This window comes from Solea solea, chromosome 18 (assembly GCF_958295425.1).
Source record: "Solea solea chromosome 18, fSolSol10.1, whole genome shotgun sequence".
Classification (NCBI taxonomy): Eukaryota; Metazoa; Chordata; class Actinopteri; order Pleuronectiformes; family Soleidae; genus Solea; species Solea solea.
In genome coordinates this window covers 7,057,919-7,073,554 of record NC_081151.1, presented here as the reverse complement: position 1 = coordinate 7,073,554, position 15,636 = coordinate 7,057,919, and the positions used below count along the sequence as shown (strand labels likewise).

Below are 15,636 nucleotides of genomic sequence, written 5' to 3'. Positions count from 1 at the left end.
GGTGCATGCCGGCACAGCGGGAGAAAGGTAAAGACTGAAGGGTTTTCCCTTCATCGCACACATTCTCCCTCCTCCACTCCTCAATTTATGTATGTGTGTGTGTGTGTGTGCGTCTGTTTCTCTCTCCCTGCATACCCATCTCTCCATGGGAACTCCATTAGATGTTGCACTGGGTTATCCTTTCCAGAAAAATACTAGACAAACCGCCCGCGGTTCAGAGCAATTATTGTACACCATATCTCAGGAGGTGTTACAAATGAAGTGCAGCCCAGGTCATGCATATTTGGCTTTAAGCAACAGCAAGAACACGTTCGCACTCTCACATCCCACTGTATCATCATCCGATTCCTTCATGCACACACACACACGCACACAATGTTCCACCAATTTGTTATCAAGTCACAGCACCTGATTTAATTACCATTAAATAATGGTAATTAGTGGATTCCGGAACATGTATATATGCACATATTAATAATATAACGTATCGCATATTTTAATATTTTACAATAAGTAGCTGATTTAGCTGTGATACTGTCATACTAGACCCAGGGTGGCCTGAGGTGAGGCAGCAGACATAAGCCGCTCTGTGTCTGACTGATTTTATCGGTAAAACCTTCCAAAGCCTTCGACAGCTGAAGTTTCCCAAAAAAAAAGATTTCCTCACCCTAAAACGAGTGATTTACTTGTGATGCACGAACAACAAGATCATGAATGAATGTGGACCCTGGGATGACTCCTGGAACCCATCTGTCCATGCGATGCGACTCCTCCTTTCTCTCTCTTCGCAGTTCCCTTCTTTTAATTAATTTGCGGTGTGAAGTGAGATAAATTCATTGAAGTCTACTCGGCTTATTTGCTGAATCTTTTCAATGACTTTTGAGTTTTTATGAGCAGTAACTTCGCAGCTCAACATAACATAACTGAATTAAACGTAGCCCATGGGGATGAATACAGATGAACCGGGGCAGACACTTTTCAGATGCTTTCCGCTCCACTGCTGTACTTACGGGGGAACACTGTAACCAAAACAAATTACTTTCTTATAGCTATCCTGCAGTACTAATGGGGGATAGTTGAAAGTTGCAAGGCCAAATTTCTACAATAGCCAACGCTGCAGGTTCATTTACAGGGAATTGAATAAATATCTGCTGGTGCTGCTCAAAATATCAGTTTACTAAAATACAGTAAATGTACACCACAGAAGCTTAAAAAAAATCCACTTTGCAGACGCTGCTTTTTATTGTGGATATTCCCTATGTGGCATCTTTCCCAAACGTTATATATATATATATATATATATATATATGCATGTGTGTAAAGCATGTGCGCTATCCTGATTGCATGAGCTCTCACCATATTGCTTCTTGAGAGGCATCAGCATCTCTGATGCCAGTCGCCCACCTGTTGTGCCAGCCAACAGAACACAGAAGGCTTTCCAAGATCTTGGAGAGAAGCGGGGAATTATCACAAACACAGAGTGATAGCTCTGATGGCCGGCCATGAAGTCTCCCAGCCAGCCATGTCAATGAGGGCCCCATGATGGGTTTTTACCCAAGCTGTCGCGGTGGTGGGTCTTTGAAACAAGGGGAAGCTCATTTCAGGCCCAGTTATTTACACATACGTACTCACATAAAATCTACAAACAAACAACTAGAACAAGGAAAGGAGTTTTTATTCATAGTGTATTTGTACAAATGAAAATGGGCTACATGCCGGAGCAAATAACACACAACGAGCAGCTGTTTGTCTCAAAATCAACACCGGACTGAGGCGGAGAAGGCTCTACTGTCATGTCCTGTATGCTTCTGCAATGCTGTCAATCAAAAAGTGGTTCCGCCTTTAAGACAGTTCCTCCAATCATCGCGCAGAAGCCCAGCGTCCTCTTCCGCCCACCGCCATCCACTTTCGTGGAAGCCCAGCTTCCCCGGAAGTGACGATTCCAGGGAAGCAAAACCTATTTCTGTAGGCTGCTACGGGAATACGAAAATCACGTAGGATGATCACGTTATCCGTGATAAACGGCTGATTCTGAACGGGCTAATGACACGCTCTACTCGCGTTCTAGCGCATGTTTACGCAGTACATATTTGACAACATTTTAGAGGAAGCTGAGCTTCCCTTGCAGTCTAAGAGCAATTGCAACCGGTTCCAAGTAAGACCGTCCATGGTTTCCATGGTGGCCCCACCCATGTTTGCCCACTTGTGCTCCTTCCAGGCTACTTGGGTACTAAGTGTGTGCTAAGTGGGCATGAGTTTAAAGTGGGAAAATGGTGCAGATTATGCATATTATGGTTTCAGTAACATGGGCTCCAGATGATGGGCAAACATGGGAGGGGCCACCATGGAAACCGCAGTTTTGGACCCATATTGTATAACTCTTATGGGGCCCACACGGACATGCTGGCTGGGCAGTGGGAGATTTATGGCCACACTCTATATGAGATTAGAAAACTGGAGCGCAAAACTTTTGAGCTTCAACTTAGCTCCCCTTAACTTCATTTTAGCAAACACACACACACAAACACACAAACACACACACTGGCCGACCTTACATAAACACACACACACACACACATACCTGTAGATGCTCAGCAGGGATTTAAGCTTCCACACTCATGTAGCAATGAACACACGTACGCAGCACACACAGGCCAGAGGGGTGTTTTTTTAACATGCGATTAATGATGACTTCTCTGCTCCTCTGGTTGAACACACACACACACACTAACACACAAAATAGGTTTTCTGCCCTGTGGTTGTCCTTGGGCAATATCATCACAGAGTGAATCAATAGAGCCATCGCTCAAGGTGGATGGAGAGAAAGAGAGAGACATTGAGAAATATATACAAGGAGGGGCGTGGGGGGGGGGCGGTACAGAATGATTGGGGGAGAGGGAGAATAACAGATGTGAGGCAAGGGGGGAGGATGTGCCAGAGCAAAGAAGAGGGGAAAAAAACCTCCCAGAAAAGTTAGTAAAGGAGTGTACTATTAGATAGGAGTGAGTCGGAGAGTATCAGAGGAATGAAGTGTAGGAGATGCCAAGAGCATTTGAGGCAGAGGAAGGGAAAGGAAACAGGAGGATTGACAAGGATGGATGGAGCAGGTAAATGAGATGACAGATGAGAAAATGTGGGGGTAGAAAAAGGATTAGCGGGTAAGGATACGAGTAGAAAGGAAGGAAGGACGAAGAGGAGGAAGTGCCACAAACGTGAGTGTGTTTAAGAAAAGAGGAGTGAAAGGGTATACTGTGGAAAGGGGGACAGAGGACAAGATGAAAAAAAAAAACAGGATCAAAAGGAGAATGGATGAGTCAGGGAAAAAGGGAAGGGGAGAGAAAAGAAGAGAGAGAGGGATGTAAGGTTCAAAGTGAAGGAAGAGGAGAGGGAACAAAAGGAAGTGATTAAGTATTAAAGTGAGTCGGTGATTAAATGAGACAAAGACTGACCCTGCAATCAACTGTTGTCAGATTTATGGGGCGCAGTACATGAATGACACTCTATTAGGTGTGAGGATCAAATTGTGGTGCGGGGGGCTCTCGTCCACGCGGCCGATCAGAGAGGGAATTTCTGCCGGGGGGGTCGTAAACCTCGTTCGATAAAGTTAAAAGTATGGCACAGCTGGGAATTCAGAAGACCGAGTTCAACCCCCCTCGCATGGTAATGAACTTTGTAAAGATTCGCTTTTGGCTATTCTCAACACGGCAGTTTGAAAGACTGATGTGAAAGGAGTGAACCGTCACCTGCATTTAGCAGCTCCACTCCATTGTTTTGTCAGTGGCATGGCTCTCTCAATCCCAGGTATCCAAGGTCGTTTTCACACCGAATAGTCTCCGCTACACTCCGCACGATTGGGGACTCGGTTCGATTGGGGGCCGCAACGTTCAGCCGGTCCGAGTTTGCGTTCCCACTGAACTTTAGTGAAACGAGGAGAGGACGAGACGAACAATGAACAAGAACACTCGCTCATGTGTTGGTTAATACAGGACAAACCTTTGTTTTCTCCACAGGAGAACGTGGAGCCGCACCCCCAAACGAACTAGGATTCCATCAGGAGCCAGAACTCCACAAAGAGGCTCATGCTGTTGTTTGTCTGATGAATAAAATAAAATGCATTCAAAGTGTTTTGACATGTCGCTATCATCTGCTGGTTTGGAATTTCTACAGAAGCTCAGAACAGAGAGAAGACTGTTAGGCAAACGGCATCAATGGCCAGCAAACTGTTCACGGTGCCATTACCAAGCATGGAGAGCAATCAGGGAAAGGACGATTGTGGGTGATGAGAGGCATCCATTCTCCTCCTCATTTTAAATGTTCCCATCTGGTTGATGATATTGCCCCCCCCCCCCTTAATTATCAAAAAAAACAGATGTAAAATGTCTTTTTATTCCTCAAGCTGTCTACATAACTAGGACGTCCAGCTGGCTTCAGCCAAGGTGCCATGGAAAGCTAAGTGTGGAGATGTAATGTTTGTCATGTCTGTCCATCTAAATAAAATCCAATCAGTTTTGAATGGTTTACATTGTGTAGCAATTGAGATTAAAATCTCTTTTCCCAGAGAGACCTGGTCAAGTAGGAAGCATAATATAACAGTACTATAAAAAGACAACTATCACATGCTGTACACAAATACTAGGATATTAAACAGAATTACAATGAAACATTTGCACAGAACAAGTGACCTCATTTCTCGAAACTTTAACATTGATTTTTAATTCCCCCCAAATGTACAATTGTGCAAGTTTAAGCTCTTTTTTTTGTAAATCGTTCCAGGAAACTGGGACAGCATAGTTGAACTTTTCCCGTGGTTAAAGTTTTTTCGTCAGTCGTAGAGAAAGGAAAGTTTTGAGGACACGAGCTGGTGGAAATGGAACCATAATGGACCGGTCCTGTCCAGAGAGATGTCTGTCATCAGCTCAATTAGCAGTTCCGACGTTAAAGCAATGACAAATTGGCAACACTGTAAAGAGGCTGATTAGATTTGAATAGATCATAGACGACACAGATTAACTCATATTACCCCCGTATGGGAGTTCTCATTATTACTCAGTTGGGCTTGTGTTCCTGCGATGAGGTGAAACCTCCCTCTCCTCCTCCTCCTCCTCCTCCTCATTCTCCTCTCTCCACGTTTGAAAAGTGCTGTAAACTCTTGGGCAGAGGCATATTGGCCTATATTAATGTAATCCACTGCGCCTAACAGTGCCAGCTCAGCAACAGTACAGCCGCTCCTATACGACAATGGGAGTAATGGGCACGGCTCTCACCTATTATCACAGCTCACTTTTAGCCAGGGGGACATTAACCTGTGGGACTCGACATGTACATCTCCCTCACCGTGACAGGCTGCTGCAGTCAGATTCTCTCTCTCTCCTGGGCACAGCGTGTGGAGAAACACATCCAGGAATTTTTAATGGGGGGCCTGTGCATCTGTACTGCGGTTCCAGTGGAATCTCTAGCGCAGAATCAGGTACATTCAATTTTTTTTTCCTCCAAAAAGCGAAATAAAACCACAGTTACAAGGTAATCTTTGCACCTTGTAAAAAAAAAAAAAGAGGGTAATTAACTCGCACATCCCTCAGGCATGAAATGAAAAACACACAGTCAATTAGTTCCCACCTATCAGGTCGATCAAAGACAATTATATTTGTTGTGGATCGTGAAGATATACATTCTCTGCGGGAGCAGACCCAAAGATTACTTCACTGCAATCAATCTGTAAAGATTGTTCAAGAATGAGCCTGAACATGTGGGCTCAAAGCCTTCAATGATGATGAAATAAAGAGAATATATATATATATATATATATATATATACATATATATATATATATGTATATATATATATATATATATATATATATATATATATACATATACGTATATATATACATATACATATACATATATACATATACATATATATACACATACATACATATATATATATTGTAATGGCATATTACATGCACACAGACGTTTCTTTAGGTCACACAAGGTTCAGTGGATAGTTGTTTCCTGGGTCACACGAGGTGTAGCGGGCAATTATGAGTTTCCCGTTTTATCTCAAGGTCCCTGTCCTCCCTAGAAACTCCCTGTTCTCTATTGATATCTGCTCGTTCTCACAACACCTTATTGGCATCATATCAGACAACTACTCTGACGAATATCCTGTTTCTATATCACGTACACATATTGCTGAAGACATGTTTATATACGCCTTGTTTCTCTCTGCTCAGTGTTGTTCACTTTGCAGACTCTTCGACTCTGTAAACTGTGCTCCTCTGGTTGCAACTCAGATTAAATCAACTTGCTTGTATTCATCCGACTCAGTTCTCGTGCTTCATCTCACTCACAAAAGTTCCCATAACAATTTGGTGTCAGAAGTGGGATCGTCTGAGAGTCCGTTGGGATCAAAAGGACGCCGGCAGTGCACACCTGGAATCCAGGAGATCTTCCTCTACCTCCAACCAAGTATTCAGAGAGAGGGGACCGGCGATCCAATTGATTGACTGACTGGCTCCACGACGATCCAAGATAAAGCTAACGTCCGATTGAGACGGTGAGATGTTGACTTTCCAAATTCCAAATTTACCAATGATTCATGAATAATGATAATGATTCTGTAATCAATAGAGATAACTTCATTTTTTATGTATTTTCTGAGTCTGTGGATACTTGCATTACTGCTGGTCATCATTTTCCATTGTTTACTTCCTTTTTGTTTTGGAACTTGACACGGAACTGTCATGTTGTAGGTTTTGATTGAAGGGGTTTATGCCCTTGAAATTGAAACTGAGTTTGTAGGTATAGGTTTTTATAACCTGATACTGAGTTTGTAGGTATAGGTTTTTATAACCTGATACTGAGTTTGTAGGTATAGGTTTTCATAACCTGATACTGAGATTGTAGGTACAGATTTTTATAATCTGATACTGAGTTGTAGGTACAGATCTTTATGGTCTGATACTGAAGTAGGTGAGAACTTTCCACTCTCACTGAGGTAGGTGAGAACGTTCCATTCTCACTGAAGTTAGGTGTGGGTTATAGGCGTCAAAGACCTACACCTAGGATTATTTACTAGAAGTCAGGGACTTACCGGTAGACAGGGTCTATACGAGGTAAATAATCAAAAGAGTCAGGGACTCTTGGTAAAAAGGAAACATGGGTACCCAAGGAAGTAAACAAGCGAAAAATGATCCGGACAGTCCAATTATTCTGGCCATGAAACAAAAATATGGGGATCAAAGTGTTGAATGTTTGAATTACTGGGTAACAAATCATGGATTCCCAGAAGGGGGATCGTTGAGCAAAAATCAACTGAAAAAAACTGCGTGAAAGTCTTGAGAAAGAAAGACAGACAATTATGAGCAAAAAGAGAGTGAAAAGTGATAAAATGAGAGAGATTGAAAAGAATGAAGGATGTCTGAAAAAATGGGAAGATGAATGTGAAACGAGAGAAAGGAGACAAGTGTGCAAAATGATAACATGTATGAAAGTCGATAAGAAAGACAAAGAAAGTGATTTTGAACCTAAGAGTAAAAAGAATTCTCTCTATCCTAAACTGACAGGGTGCGGTCAGAGCTCTCTGGTTGATGACGCTTCCTGGTCCCTCCCTCGAAGACAACCCCCTCCCAAGGCAATGGCTCCGCCTTCGGTTCCTCCTCCATACAACGCCTCATCTGCCATGTCATCACCGATGTCATCCACATCCTCTTTTATGAACACTCCCTCACCAGGCTCCAGTGTCCTCACTTCCTCCTCCCTCTCCCCTCCAATTGCAGCACGCACCAGACAACAATCAGATTCAGCTTTTACGATGCCAATGGTGCAAGTTATGGGTCCGGATGGAAATCCAGGTTTTGTCTACCGCCCATGGACAACTCAGGACCTGATTGATGCAGCATCACACCTCCCAAAGCCTGCACAAGGTGGCGCCGCCATGGCACGAGCCTATGTTCAGTTCATCAAAGACTTCACACCAACCTCAGGCGAAATCCAGAGAGTCATGATGAAATACATGAAACCATCTGATTTCTCCAAGGTGAAAGACATTTTCCAAAGAGATGGCGACTACAGACCCCAAGCGGTGAATTGGGACACTAATGACATGCTGACCATGCATACAAATGCCTGCAGGACAAGAAAGACGCTGAAAAAAAAAAAAAAAGAAAAGAAAAGACACTGAACACAGAGCTATGTTAACTATGCTCTCCCTGAACAAGTTGCAGTACCATCAACTCAACCACTTCCAGTTCAGCATTACGGTGTTTCACAACGAGGAGGAAGAGGCATGCAGAGAGGACGCAGGCCATGGCAAGGAGAGAGATCAGGTCCAAGAATGGGACCGCCACCAGGCTACGATGTGTGCTTCCTGTGTGGCAATAAAGGACATTGGGCAAAGGATTGCACACAATTCCGAGGCCGAGGCAGAGGAAGAGGTGCTCCACCTAGAGGCAGAAATGACCGTTGGCAACAATCATCTGACTGATCTGAGAGACGAGGGAGGGGAGGACCGGATGCGTGCGTCACCCAGACAGCCTACCCTGAACCTTCAGAAAAGGGGAGTGAGAATGACACACACACATACACCACTCACACGCTTACATCGCAGCAACAACACCAACTACTCACAGAGACTATTGAAGTTTTACAGAGAAAATCTGACTTTAAACCTATAGGAACATACACCATGTATGATGACTCAATGGTGCAGAAACTGCCCACTATGATTTTGAATGTTGCAGGAAAAGATGTTACATTTATGGTTGACTCGGGTGCAACACGCACAGTGTTAAAATACTCTGAAATACCTAAGGCCAAACTCAGTGGCAATTTCATGTATTCCATTGGTGCATGTGGAACAACAGTCAAAGAAAACTATACATCTCCAACTACGTGTTCTCATCCTGAACCATTTACTAAAGTAAAGCACTCATTTTTGCTTTCCCACGTCTGTCCTTTCAACTTGTTAGGACGAGACCTGATGATGGCTTTTGGCATCGACTTATTTCGACACCAGAAGGAGTTAAAGTTGTGAGACGAACAACTCCACCCAATCCTGAAGCCTATATAATGGCTAAGTATCAACCTGATTTAATCTCCTCACTGCTCTACATATACCAATGGAAAGTTGAGAGTGTTTTGGCTCTATCTCTGACTGAACGTGCACATGCACTGGTTAGCCCAACTGCAGTTTTCATGCAGCCTGAGGCACTCCATTGCACGTCACACGTGACAACTGACCTTGACAGAGACTATGAAACTGAATGGTGGACTGACATCAACGATACTCTACTGACTGACTCTCTCTACTGGACAGACCTACGATGTGCACTTTCTGTCAGCTTAACAGCTGAACAACAACAATTTTGTCTGATTAACAATTCACATCCACATATTTCGCTTTCCAAAGGACAAACTGATCAATGGAGATATTTAGGTCCATGGACAAAATCATGCATTGAGCTCAAAGATTGGCAATCTACACCCGACCCACATGTGTCGTACTCGCCAAAGGGGGGTGTTTTCAAAACTGCATGCAAATTAACCATGGCTGCTCTGAAATCTGTCTACTTGCTAGACCACAATCTTGATAAAACCGAACACATACACCAAATGCTCTCCGCAGAACAGATTCATCCAGCCCTTGCACGAGTCCCACCCAAATTGTGGGCACAAGGCAAATATGATGTAGGTCTCATAAAAAATTGTGAACCTGTAATAGTCACTCCTAAGTCTGACTACAGGCCAAAACGAGTTCAGTACCCTCTGCGTCCGGAAGCCGTCGAAGGCATTAAACCTGTTTTTAAATCCTTATTGGAAGCTGGTGTTATTATCCCATGTGATAACTCACCTGTCTGCACTCCTATTTTTCCAGTTCAAAAAGCTAGAGAACCACCAACCCTACCCGAGTGGCGATTTGTTCAAGACTTAAAAGCAGTTAATGCAGCTGTTCATGCCAGAACACCAAGTGTTCCTAACCCGTACACTTTGCTTTCACAAGTCCCATCTTCTGCTAAGTGGTTTTCAGTTGTTGATCTATCAAATGCATTTTTCAGTGTTCCTGTTCACAAGGATTCTCAGTACTGGTTTGCATTCCAGTTCAACGGGAAAGGTTATACTTTCACCCGTTTATGTCAGGGTTTCACTGAATCACCAACAATCTACAATCGGGCTTTATGCGAATCATTGTCGCCTCTAGTGCTCTCTGATGGCACTACCTTACTACAATATGTAGACGATCTTCTGATCTGCGCTCCAACTGAAAAACAATGCATAACTGACACTATCAAACTGCTCAAACATCTGGCAGAAGAAGGACACAAAGCCAGCTTAAACAAGCTACAATTTGTCAAACAAGCCGTGACCTTCCTGGGTCACATCATTTCTGGTGAAGGCAAAACCATGTCTCCAAAACATATTGAAGCTATCCAAAAGATTCCAAAACCAATTACCCAACAACAAATGCTATCTTTCCTGGGGATGTGTTCCTACTGTCGCGCTTTTGTCCCTAATTTTTCTGAGGTTGAAAGACCCCTCAGGACCTTGTGTCACCAATCAGGCATGACCTCTCGCTCACAACTTGAGTGGACACCGGAAGCAGAAACTGCATTCCTAAACTTGAAACTTCAACTTCAGTCTCCTCCTACACTTGGACTTCCTGACCCAACCAAACCATTCACTCAGACCGTGGATGAACGTTCGGGTTGCATGACTTCTGTCCTCCTACAACCTCATGGTGACAGGCTTCGTCCTGTGGCATATTGCTTGGGTAAACTCGATCCTGTAGCAGCAGACATGCCAAAATGTCTCAGAGCTGTAGCAGCTGCTGAAAAAGCCCTTTTGGCCTCAAGAGATATAGTTGGCTACGCTCCTTTGACTCTCCTTGTGCCACATGCGGTCTCTTTGATCCTTTCTGAGCAGAAAACATCACACCTTTCGGCTGCTAGACACCTTAGGTATCATACGTGTCTTCTTGACATGCCTAATGTCACTCTTAAGAGGTGTACTGTTCTAAACCCTGCTACTCTGCTCCCTCTTCCACAGGATGGTGAGCCTCATGATTGCATGGCTGAACTTTCAGCATCTTGTTCTCCAAGACCTGATCTGACAGAAACGCCCTTGACAAATCCTGACCTTGTCCTCTATGTAGATGGCTCTGCTTCAAGAGACCCAGCTACAGGTCTCTGCCGTGTTGGTTTTGCTGTTTGTTCTGACTATGACGTGATGATGTCATCATCTCTTCCACCTCACTTCTCAGCTCAAGCTGCGGAACTTGTGGCCTTAACAACTGCCTGCCAATTAGCTAAGGGTAGATCTGTAAATATCTACACTGATTCCAGATATGCTTTTGGTGTTGTTCATGACTTTGGTGCACTTTGGAAACATAGAGGTTTTCTGAAATATGATGGCAAGCCCGTTTTGCATCACACACTCATTGCAGATCTCTTAGATGCCATCCTTCTTCCTTCTGCCATTTCTGTGTGTAAATGTGCTGCTCACACTAATGCCTCTGACCCAATTTCTACAGGTAACGCTCGAGCGGATGCAGCTGCGAAGGCAGCCTCTCTTCTCCCTTTGTTTGACTCTTCTGTATCACATACTTTGGTTTCAGTTTCTTCTGACGTACCATCTTCCCTCAGTGCTGTTCAATCTTTTGCGTCTCCAAAAGATAAGCAACTTTGGAGAAACGCAGGTGCTTCATGTCATGATGGCATCTGGATAGGCCCCGACAACAACCCGTGTTTGCCTTCCCATTTCTTCCCTCACTATGCTAAATTGACGCATGGGTCTGATCATGCATCAAAAGGAGGGATGCAGCAAATGATTAATACATTTTGGTTTACAAAAGGGTTTTCTGCCTATGCTCAAAAACACTGCCAAGCCTGTGTTATCTGTGCTACTCACAATGTAGGCAGGGCAATCCAACCTTCCCAACAAGCTGCTCATCCTCAACCAACTCGACCTTTTGAGCATGTCATGATGGATTTTGTAGAAGTAACTCCATCAGAAGGAAAGTCTCATTGTTTAGTGATGGTAGACATGTGGAGCAAATGGGTTGAAGTGTTCCCAGCCTCAAAACAATCTGCCTCAGTAGTAGCTAAAGCCCTTCTTACTGAAATCATTCCCAGATGGGGAATTCCAGCTAAAATCTCCAGTGATAATGGTAGCCATTTTGTTAATTCAGCTATCACTGAACTGAGCCTATACTTAGGCATTAACCTGAGAACACACTGTGCCTACCACCCAGCTAGTGGAGGTGCAGTAGAGAGGGAGAATGGAACACTAAAGAACAAGCTGGCCAAGTGTTGTGAAGACACAGGTCTTCCATGGACAAAAGCACTTCCTCTAGTGCTTATGTATATGAGAATGCGAAAACGAAACAGAACTAACTTGAGCCCCTTTGAGATTCTTTTTGCAACTCCTCCTTCTGTAGGTGTGGAAACTCCCCGATCTCCACCCCCATCAACAGCTCTTTGTGATCACAACACACTAACCTACTGTACCAATCTATCCAAACAGCTCTCTGATATAAAGAAACAGGTGATCGCAGCCCTCCCTGTTCCAGCCAGTGGTCCCCTGCACCAGCTCGAACCAGGTGACTTCGTGGTCGTAAAAGACTTCAGGAGGAAGTCGTGGAGGAACAGGAGGTGGCAAGGTCCGTTCCAGATCCTGCTGACAACCCACACTGCTGTGAAGGTCGCTGAGCGGGCTACCTGGATCCACGCCAGCCACTGCAGAAAGGTTCCAGCACCCTCCTGCTGGTTCTCCTGAAAAACTACAAACTCCGGAGGCTGCTAAGTAAGACTTTGCGTTCACAACAGGCACACAGGCGACCAAGGGCCCGAAGAAAGAAAACAACAAGTGGCGTGCAGACGTAGTTTCTGTGTCACCTTCGTGGGCGCAAGAAGACCTACACCACACCACACCCTACACCTGTTACAACATTTCACTGTCTTTATTTTTCACACAGTGACTCTCCCCATGCAAGTCTGTATATTTTTATGTGCTGTTTGTCCAGCTGTATTATTCCTATGGTTAAGAAAGTTGTGGGCTCCTTGTTCTCGTTGCAGATGGTGCGCTATCACATGCTTTCTGTCTCTGCTCCTGCTCCCCAGGTGACTTTGGACGACATAGCTGCTGCTTATGCCCTGACCGAGGACACGAGCACAGACGACTCACACACTGATGCTGACTCTGATGAATGTGTATAAAGGATTTTGTTTGACAGTAACCCAGTTCTCTCTTTGCTATGCTCTACTCAGGATGCTTTCATCCACAAAAACAGCTTGCAACTTTTAACTTAAGGTTTTCCATTGAATTGTATTCTGTGTGACGACTGATCGTAAACCAGTTGGAATGCTCAGTCTGAAGTTTTTGAATACTGTTCTTTTCTCCTATTTGATTGTCATCTGGGATTTTGTTTTGTTATATGATGTGTGCATATTTTGGTAATTCTATTGTTGATTGTGTTTTATTGGTTGTTTTTCTCTTCCTCGTTTATCCTTAAGGATAAAAAGGGGGGAAATGTAATGGCATATTACATGCACACAGACGTTTCTTTAGGTCACACAAGGTTCAGTGGATAGTTGTTTCCTGGGTCACACGAGGTGTAGCGGGCAATTATGAGTTTCCCGTTTTATCTCAAGGTCCCTGTCCTCCCTAGAAACTCCCTGTTCTCTATTGATATCTGCTCGTTCTCACAACACCTTATTGGCATCATATCAGACAACTACTCTGACGAATATCCTGTTTCTATATCACGTACACATATTGCTGAAGACATGTTTATATACGCCTTGTTTCTCTCTGCTCAGTGTTGTTCACTTTGCAGACTCTTCGACTCTGTAAACTGTGCTCCTCTGGTTGCAACTCAGATTAAATCAACTTGCTTGTATTCATCCGACTCAGTTCTCGTGCTTCATCTCACTCACAAAAGTTCCCATAACAATATATACATACATATATACATATACATACATATATATATATATACATACATATATACATATACATACATATATACATATATACATACATATATATATATATATATATATATATATATATATATATATATATATATAAAAGAGTCAGCCAAGTTGTATTTGAATGAATAAATGTCCAGATTGAAAGATGATTGAAATGATGTGATTCTACTGTACAGATGAGTGACGCATTGGCATTTCAGGACGGGATCTTGTGTGTTGGAGATTGAGCACGAGGATCTGAGCAAAATGCTAAACATCTTATATCACTGTCAAATTAATTCTATAAAAAAAAATTAAAAAAAAACCCCTGCTGTAATTACTCCACACAAATGGTTGAGGGGATTGGTATAGACTCGTGCCACTGTAGAACTTCTCTCAATTAAGATCGCATTCCCCCATAAACCTGGTTTCAAGCTGCATTGCGACGTGTCACTCCTGCTAAACAGCGTTTCTCTGCGCACCATGTTCAAATAAATATTTTACTTAAGAGGATAAATGTGTTGGAACGGCACAATTCTTGAGCTTTTCATTCATTCATTCATTCCACTGTAAGTCATTAGAGGAAACCCTTTAATTCTCGTTTCCTGCCAATCTAACCCAATGACATGGATGTGTACATTTAATTGTATGCCGTCTAATTCCAAGTTTTCCGCTCGTACACAGCACTGAGAAACTTTATGGATTACTTCATCAACAATTAAAGGATCACCCATAGCAGCAGCTGCAATTATTAGTAGCTACATGTCAGGCCATTTCTAAAAATGAAGAAGAAAAAGCACCAGAAGCAGAAGAATACGAACATTTTTGACGATTTTTGAGAATCAGCAACTTTTGGCTGCTTTTTCCACTACACAGTTCCAGCACGACTCGACTCGGCGTAGCGCCACACGGTTACCTGGTACTTTTTTTTTTTTAACACCTACTCTGGCTAGGTTTCCAAGCCAGCTGTGGCGATACTAAAAATGTGATGCCGACAGACTGCCGGCGGACCGATTGGTCAGAGCGTGTCAAGAATCAATCAGAAATATATTATATATTATATTATATTAAAGCTGCAATAAAAAGATATTAAAAGAGTAATATCTTTTTCACACAGCATTAGTGTAGCTTTAAATGTGACACAGTAGAAATGTGGCTTTGATTGTGTCAAATAAAACATTTGCTGTTTGTCTTTCAATTCATGCTTGTGCGGGTATAACTCACTGGCGTGACATTGGAATTGCCACCAGCAATGTCACGGCTAAATAAAACTTTTAATTACAACCATAATGGTCTTTTCATAATGCAGTAGCAATTGTCAAAGACCGGCGTCACCACGGGAAATTGTGCTCGTCAATAAAATTGAGCTTGTGTCAAATCTGAGAGGAATGCGATGCGTGTAAACAGCGCCGATGTCCAGAGTGATTTGTCACAGATGAGACAAAAACTCGCCCGTGCCCCGACGTTTACCGTAATTATTCTGCATATAATTGTCTGCGCTGATTATACAATCCATCTGCACACGTCTTTCATCCACAACTCTGCACTTCCATCTGTTTTTTCTTCCCAACCCTTGTTTACCTCTCTCTCGTGATTCTGACATCAAGCTGCTGTTACACAAAACACAGAATCAACAGATGTGTCTTTTACTTGCTTGCTGGTGATTA

At 43.2% G+C, this 15,636-nt stretch overlaps 1 protein-coding gene across 1 annotated transcript; it reads left to right on the top strand.

Annotated features, from left to right (window-relative positions):
- The first annotated feature begins 5,952 nt into the window (after window positions 1-5,952).
- LOC131445125 (protein NYNRIN-like) lies at window positions 5,953-13,896 on the top strand. The gene is made up of 2 exons (XM_058615986.1): window positions 5,953-11,694; window positions 11,725-13,896. The coding sequence occupies exons 1-2, from the start codon at window positions 9,072-9,074 to the stop codon at window positions 12,771-12,773; spliced, it is 3,672 nt and encodes a 1,223-aa protein (XP_058471969.1). The 5' UTR covers window positions 5,953-9,071; the 3' UTR covers window positions 12,774-13,896.
- Window positions 13,897-15,636: the final 1,740 nt, after the last annotated feature.